The sequence below is a fragment of the Saccostrea cucullata genome, unplaced genomic scaffold (genome assembly GCF_032062105.1).
Source record: "Saccostrea cucullata isolate Sc308-1 unplaced genomic scaffold, CSIRO_AGI_Scuc_v1 ctg902, whole genome shotgun sequence".
Classification (NCBI taxonomy): Eukaryota; Metazoa; Mollusca; class Bivalvia; order Ostreida; family Ostreidae; genus Saccostrea; species Saccostrea cuccullata.
In genome coordinates this window covers 190,539-199,405 of record NW_026931814.1, presented here as the reverse complement: position 1 = coordinate 199,405, position 8,867 = coordinate 190,539, and the positions used below count along the sequence as shown (strand labels likewise).

At 33.7% G+C, this 8,867-nt stretch overlaps 1 protein-coding gene across 1 annotated transcript; it reads right to left on the bottom strand.

Annotated features, from left to right (window-relative positions):
* Window positions 1–246: 246 nt before the first annotated feature.
* LOC134233592 (sialin-like) lies at window positions 247–8,143 on the bottom strand. The gene is made up of 11 exons (XM_062715576.1): window positions 8,121–8,143; window positions 7,373–7,728; window positions 6,966–7,199; window positions 6,312–6,399; window positions 6,097–6,192; window positions 5,122–5,252; window positions 4,741–4,890; window positions 4,502–4,634; window positions 4,259–4,409; window positions 1,329–1,419; window positions 247–903 (listed from the first exon to the last, which is right to left on the bottom strand). The coding sequence occupies exons 1-11, from the start codon at window positions 8,137–8,139 to the stop codon at window positions 313–315; spliced, it is 2,040 nt and encodes a 679-aa protein (XP_062571560.1). The 5' UTR covers window positions 8,140–8,143; the 3' UTR covers window positions 247–312.
* Window positions 8,144–8,867: the final 724 nt, after the last annotated feature.

The window sequence follows — 8,867 nt, the reverse complement described above, 5'->3', positions numbered from 1 at the left end:
GCTTAAAATAATATAATTTCACTTTTGTTACAGTATTTCAGAATGCTTGTAAAGGAGAGTTCGAACAAAAACCATGATGCTAGATAAAATGTGAGTAAGAATATAAGATGCAATAGAATTTATTTAATTTTTTATATGCTTGTGCGTCCTTTATGCTAGTGTGAACGATTTCAAAGAAGTACTGGTACAACTCTTTAGGAAAAAATTATATTCCATCATTAAAATGTAAAGAAAACAACAACTGAGTAAATCATATCATCTTTTATTTATATCATCTTTTTACAGTTGACCTGGGATATAATTCCAAGTTTATCAGAGACGAGTAATCTCAAGTTCACCAGCTTTATGCTTGTCATCATCTAAGTAATGCAACTGGTTTATTTCATTATTACTGTTCGGTAAATACAATCTCAAGTTATCTCTACTGTGTTTTGTTCTCTGTAGAAAAACAGATGTATCACTATTTCTTCTTGAATGACATACTTCATTTGATCTTGTTTTATTTTTAAAATCGCTTTTGTCATCAGAGGATTCCACAACGGTCCTTTTGGGTACAACAAAATCACGTGACTGGACTTTAAAGGAGGAGGACAGTTTTACATGGCCAATAATTCCTTCCATTACTTCCTCATCAAAGGCTTTATTTACATTTCCGCCATGACTTGCTGTATCGATCATCTCATTCATTCTATCATTTTCCTCACGATCAACAGCAATTGTACCTTCCCCGTTGAAATGCTGCGTCTTTTCCTCGGTTACTGATATATCAATGTCAACATTCATGTTGGGGTCTTTCGCCCATTCTTGTTCCAGGCCACTGCCGAGGAGAACGAAGGCCAGAGCTCCGGCCAGGCCCACTCCAGAACAGATGAAGAAAACAGTCTGCCACTCAGCCGGGGTGCCCTAGTTTGAACATATTGGAATGAAAAGTTACAGAAACTGTACCAGTATTCTTAAAACTTATAACACAAAAAAATAATTTTAGTAAAGAAACATTTAATAAATCTGAGAAAATGATGGAACTCGGACAAAATTGTAAAATTTTCTTCTTGTATATTTTCTATATATGCTTCTCTTAGGGTGACTAATTGTTTTGAAAAGAGAACCATTAATGGAATTTTATTGTTCTCTCCATTGATGGATAGGCCCGGATTAATAGCCCAGAGTATTGAGCAAAGGCCAATATACGGTGGCGTCTCTTCATGTATATTATTGAAAATGTGACGTTTTACAAAATGTAAGTACTCAATTAAACTCTAATACAAAACAAATTATCAAAAGACCTATATTGCAGCTATTCGTTTTGGTACTTAGATCATTTTACATACGTTTTTGGTCAATTCCGATGTAATTATGGGTGATATAAGGGCAGCAACTGAAGCCATAGTGGCAGTCATGCCGTTCAAAACACCAGCAAACCTAAATGAAAGATATTTAATTTATAAGTGCAGAAAGGAGGTCACAGATTATATGTACGACACAATATTAATATATTATACAGGTAAAACACGAAGTGACAGAACTATATATGAGATGTGAAATCAATAAGAAACAGTCACGTTTTTCCACAGGGCAACAATAAATATTTGAAGAAAGAAAAATTTTAAAGATTATTTGTATGAAACGACGCCATGAAATAAATGGATATAACGAACGGTTTTAAAGCTCAAAAGTCCATTAAATATAGAAATTAGGAGCAGAGGAAAACATGGACCTCCAACACATCAGAGGTAACATCAGAGGTGGGATCATGTGCCATGGAGGAGTGAGCATCCCCTGCCGAACGGTCACATCCGCCGTGTGCTCCTGGTTATGATCGGGAAATAGTAGTAACGGGAAAATCCATCCGCAAATCAGTGTTTTATAATAATGGCTTAAAAATTGATATGAAAAACGTCAGTCAGTATTTGACTCAATGATAAATTGTATTTGCTGACAAGGTCATTGTATCGACCATAGAATTTGCGAAATGAGTTTGAACGAGACTGCTGATATTCTTGTTTCAGCAACGTGTTTGTCAATAATTTCGACCATAGAACTTACGAAATGATGACTTTAAACGAGACTGCTGATATTCTTGTTTATTCAACTTCTTTTTCAATAATTTACCTTGTTTCAGAAATAGTCTGTACGAAGAGTATGTTCTAGCGTATCAAATCAACTGAGAAATATAAATCCAATATATAGGTGATGAAGGTATATTGCTCTATACCGGTAAGTAAAGGAAATTGACGATTGAAAAGTTAAAGTCATCAGTTAAAGGTTATCATATAGCTTGGTTGTTAGGTTACCAGTAACGTCTTTTTCAAGTAAAATATTCAAACATGAAACAGATGTGTCAGACTCGGTGGTATCTTTTATCTCAAGCTCACCGGGATATATATCGTATCGACATAAGAATGGAAATAACCATTTTTTAATGACAATACCTCTTCGATATATCTAAATGTCGAAATGAAGGCCACATCAAGTGTTTTCCTCTTTTCACGCATGAAAGTTTGGACAAATTCTGATTCATATGAATACAAAAATAGGTCTGTTAACAACGGGGTGCAATGGTTACGCATGGGCATTCCAATTTATTTTTTGAAGACCTAGTCTCCAAAATACACATAGATATCGTCATCAGAAACTCAAGCATCTATTTAAAGTCAACTTCAGAGTAGTTATCTCAATCAGAATGTCTTTTAAGTTTTTAACAAAATAATTTTTTTTGCAAATGACCAGTGACAAGGCAAGTAAATTTACAAGTTTCATTTTTATTGAAAAAGGCAATTGTCAGTGATATTAAAGAGTTTGGCCTATAATTTATGGTAGGGAATGGTTGTGTATAAAGCTGAAAAGTCGTAAGTTTTTAAGCTGTTCATTTTGGTATAATCTTGTGGTTTCAAATTTTCCTAAAGTTCCTTTGAATTTTTATGTATCCACATCTGATTTACACCACTTCTCGAATTTATTTTTGCACAGTATACTTGAATTTTCTCCTTCACTACTGTTGATATCTTAGTAAGGACTTAAAAAAGAGGCTTTGTTGAACATCTACTGGAATCTCCTATGTTAAAGGATTTTTATGAAGTTTCATATAGTATCAAATATAGATGTGGTAATTCAATTTTATTTTGGTTGATTGGAATATTAAAAAGATTCAAAATTGATAGATGATTTTGAAGAATTTCTTCCTCAGAAAGGGAACTATGAGTATACGTTGGATTATCACTCCTAGAATTACCCAGTTCCTCTAAAATGCATTTTATATAATGAGCCTTACAAGCAAAAGCAATGTTGTTACCTGCTTTGTCAGCAGGGACCAGTACGTACTGATCATGTAAGCTATCTAATTCTTTTTTCACTTCAGGATTATTGATAATAGAAGGATAGATGGTTTTCATATTGCCCCTCAATCTTTAAATGCGCGGTTTTAACATAAATCTGATACATTTTATTGAATTTCATTCTGACATAGCGTCAAGGTCTTCATTTTCATGTCTGGCCCTACATCTGACTTAATCTTCTACAGAAGCCATAATATTTTTGAAATTCCGACGCTAGTTGAAGGATCGGGGTTCCCTATATTCAGGACATCCTAAATTTATTGATGTAAGGTCCTCATTATGAACTACATCTACGTCACTAGTGAAAACATGCCCAACAGTACTTTAGTTAAAGTAAGAATATGAACACAATGGAGGAATATGTTTTTGGCCATCTTTTGTGTGGAGATATTCAATCTTCTTTGTGTGTATAATGTGGAAATAGTTTCACTTATGAATTTTAACTCTTCTTATTCATGTTCAGTAGACAATTCTAACTAGAGCCGATAAGGGCCAATTAACAATTAAACTTTATGGCAAACGAAGTGAAATAAGCATTATAATCAATGGGTTGTATTATGTCTGACATATTTCATACATATTGGTAGGCCTTTCATGTCATACTAAATTTGACTAAAGAATATTCCGTCGTCAACATGATAGATATAGAGCGGATGTTTCTGATCGACACGATATGCTTACTCCTGAAAGGTTCCTAATACTATCTCTAGAATATCTGAAGGTATTCTGTTCACAGATTTGTATTGTTTGATACATTTTTTCTTGGTTGATTGATTGATTGATTACTGTTAAGTTTTTTTTATCTTTACATAAATAATCAAGAATTTTTAGTTTTTCAACTCACTTAATATTAACATCTCTCTCTCTCTCTCTCTCTCTCTCTCTCTCTCTCTCTCTCTCTCTCTCTCTCTCTCTCTCTCAGCTACCTTGGTGCGATATCGATGTGGTTTACTCGGAAGCCCGAGTTATTCAGAGATTGGACTGTCCAGTATGTCACAAGTAAAATGACAGCTGTTGTCCTCTCCGACTGTTCCATGTAACTCATCCAAATCAAGAAGGGCGTAGATAATACTATACCTGTACAAATTATAACCTCATTAGACATACGTTTAAATGATTTATTTATTGAGAGTGTTATGATTGTATATTTCCAAATTAATAAGTCTTACCAGACGCATGAAAAATCTTTCTGGTGGCGGTTACCGAAAGATATTCTTTCGTCATCAAATTGTCTGCCAATATTCCACTTCCGATGGCCCCAATGAATCGGCCAATGAAAGGGAGAGAGGACAGGAGGCCATTCTGTCAACAAAAATTAAAATAATAATAAAATACTACATCATGTCTTCTAAGTCATTGAATTCTAATTTCAGTTGAAGACAAAATTTACTTAATATATCACTCATACCGTTGCTATATCAAACTTCAAAACATCGCTCATATATAAGGGAAGAAAAGTTCCGATTGTCGTAAACAGGAAGCCATGTGACATATGGGCCATCAGCAGTCCCCAAAAAGGACCAGAGGTCAAGATTTTCAACCAAGGAGGCGATGGCATCTGAATATAGTTGAAATTCAATTAGTCAATCCGTTATACTCAATGTTTTAATCCAGTTGATATACCTGATTTTGTTCAAATCTTGTAGATTTTATGAGATTGAAGAGTTTACATATATAAAATCATTTAAATGGTAAAGAGACTATGAATTCCCGTTAATTTCGCTTTTAGAATTAGATTTTAGATATTTTCAAATAAACTTTATTTTACAGGGATGAGATAAAAACATACCTTTTCTAACGTACTGTACCTCCTTTTATAATTGATGAGAGCCCTTTCTTTCCACGTAATTCTTGGGTGGTCATCTGGTCTGTCATACACAATACACACCCATAACAACAGAGAGAACACATTGAGTATACCTAGATGTAAAAGACAAACACTTTAACATCAGAGAGAGCACGTGAGTATACCTACATATACAAGACATGCATCACAACAGAAAGAGCACATGGGGTAAACCAACATAAATAAAACACTCACTCCTCCATGGCACCTGATCCCACCTCTGTTTTTTTGGAGGTCCGTGGTTGCTCTGCACCTATTTTGTATTGTTTTATGGACTTTTGATCTTAAATACTGTTCGTTATCTCCATATGTTTCATAAGAAAATAGAAAAGGCACTAGAGTATACCCCTTTATACATAAAACACGCATGATAGCAAAGAGAGAGATCACATGGAATCTACCTACATACATAAAACATACATAACAACACAGACACATGCAGAGAAAGCACATTGAGTACATCAGTATATACAAGACCCATATTATAACAAGAGAACTCGTTGAGTATACCTACAAACTCAAGACACACATAACAACATAGAGACAAGATAGAGAGAGCACGTGGAGTAAACCTACATACGCGAGATATACTCATTACAAAAGAGAGAGCACATTGGGTATACAAAAAACACAATTACACGAGAAACATTGAGGAACGGAGGGAGCGTATTATGTAAACCTACATACACAACACCATATGAAAATTTTTGTAAATGTCAATTCTAATATTTTTCTTTCATTAAAAAGCTAAAATTTGTTTTTCAATCTTATTCAATCTACTTCATTGAAATAAAATATCTTGAGAGAGAGAGAGAGAAGAGAGAGAGAGAGAGAGAGAGAGAGAGAGAGAGATTTCTGTTATTCATGGAGGTATGAACCATTACTGGATATAAATGTGTTAAAGAATCTGCAACTCACAGAAGACGTAGAATATGAAAGGCCATCCGTTATGTATTGGAATGGTACACAAAAGTCCCGACACGGAAAAGGTAAATATGGAACCAATCATTAAACCTAAAAGAAAAATACGCGTCATTTTGTTGTTTTCTTTGAAAATGCGATTCTTTATACAATGCAAAAATGTTAAAATCTACGTTATTATCTAAATTCACTTTATACTCGCGACGCATTACCTGCATTCGCGACAGCGACTATTTGCGCACGCTCAGACAAAGGTGCCCATTTGGAAAGAATGGCTGTAATACTTGGCTGCAGACCTCCCTATTGGAATGTGTGAAAGAGAAAAAAGTAATCTTCGTAATTGACTGAAATAGTAAGATATATTTATTAATTACATGTTAAAAAATTCTATATTGTACTAGGGGAAAATAAGAAGATTTTTACAATGAATGGCAAGAATTATTGGATAATATGTAAAACTGATCTGTTTTAATTATTTTTTTTAAGTTTAAGCAAAAACCATTTTCAATTATTATTTAAGATAATTTAAAGTCTATAGCTATTAGAAATATTGATTATATATTTTCATTGCAATGTTACATGTATGTATTTTATCTTAATTTGTAAAATGTAAGAGCCAATAAAAAAGAAATATTTATTACTAGTTCAAATATTAATTTAATAGTATATTTATGTGAAACACTTATTATATATTTAATAAAGTCTGGTAAAAATACTTATTATTATCAGTTTTTAAAATGGAATATAATATAGTAAGACGACACTTAACAAGTTACATTTTTGTGCCTTTAATCCAATAGTTAACTCAATGTCAATATTAACATATCGCTAGAATTTACACAATTTATTTCTAGGATTTTAATTACCGAAGATAACCCTATCAAACAACGTAAGACCACTACAATGTACGGACTGACTGTCGCAGCAATGGGCGTGACGGCAGACAAGGTAACCAGGCACAACGTCATGACAATCACTACCATCTTCCCGCTAAATTTCCCGGACAGATACCCGCCAATGAGAGGCGTGATGGGAAAAGTGTAGAAATAGGATTGTAAAATCAGCCCCTCCATCTCACTGTCCCAAACAATGTCCCAAAGCTGGAAATTAAGGAAAGAGGGTATAGTAAATGAAAACAATTTGATAGATGTACATATCATCTTTGGATACCAACTATTGCAAACTCCACCATGTTACTTTTAAACAAAGATACACTGTAAATGATTCGTTTTATATTCATTCACAAAAACTAGCTATATATGACATCTTGTACCCCTCTCTGTGTTGTCAAATTTCTTGTTACATTTGAGTAGTTTCCCATGTCAACGAAGTTTGTAGCAGCGTTGTAATTAGATTCCATGCAGACGACTGCCATACTCATGCACTGACGTAACATAATAGAACACGTGACGATAATAAAACAAGAAAACGTCACCATCCAGCGACATGATGTATATTTCTCTACGAGACCTTGTTTCAGGAGTTCTTTTGAACTGTAGAGTGGAGCTGTGGAGGAATTTCGAAACGATGTCACAGATCCTTGGTGCTCTCTTCCGTTCGTATGAATCTGTTTTGTGAAGGAAACTGTTGATGATCTCTTTGTTAACCCATTGGGGGAACCTTTCTCTTCTAAAAGAACATGAATAAAGAATATTAATATTTTTATTTAAAACTTAACTTTCTTTCTTCAATCGGCTTATGAATAGCAAAATTTCCGTCACCCTACAGCCTGACATATACATCGCAGATGAAAAAAAGAACATAAGAGCATCCTCCACGTTGGCTTTTAGTAGTCCTAACACTTGATTTATAATGTCTAAATCTTGACTTCTTTTTAAATATCGAGCCTAGCTGAATTTCAGTCTATGGTAAACTTTTTATGCTTGCAGTTTTGTAATGTATCTAGAGATTCAATTTACATATGATCTCATCAGATTTAATTCAATTTATATGTTATATTTTATATTACCATATATCAAAATTGTTTTAACTTTTCTGTAAGTATCCTAAAGTGTCATTACCTGTTGCCGAGCCTTCCATTCTGGTCATTTGTTTGAAATGAATATCTTGTCTGTTTTATACTAAATTTTCATACAGTGGTGAGGTATAACGACCAACAATTCTGCTTGTGAATTAATTGGCATAGGGAACGTGTGAAAATACAGAACGCTTATGATGTGATGAAATCGATTCGAATTGAAATAATTTCTTGATGGAAAACATATCACAAGGTCAAGCAAGGTTTCCTGTAATCACTATTATGATTTTCTGTTAAAATCGTTTCCTCCCAAATCTATTAAACAATAGATTTGACAGTAAAAAGTTTCATTCATTCAGCTGGGATAAAAATATTCAGACACATTACGCTAATGTACATGAACATATATATTTAAATTACTGCATAATAATATAATCTTAACAGGAAAGATAAGAATTTTGGTTATTATTTCGAATAAGCAAACGATATAAACAGAACTATTTCAGAGAGTAGGAGTGGTTTTTGGGGAAAATCACTTTGATCGCTCCAAAAACAAGATATAAACTTGTCGCAAGGTAACAAAACTTGGCATGAGTGACGCAATGCTTTAGCTAATATGATGGAATCTTGCATATGAATCATTCTCGAATAGGAATGAGTTGATGCAATAAAATCAGCTGTGATATTAATGCAAAGACATGAATGATAGTCTCCAGCCAAAATACGGTGAGCACAACGAGCCAAATACTAATGAATAATAAGAACCTAGGGCAGGTTATCCATAATACTC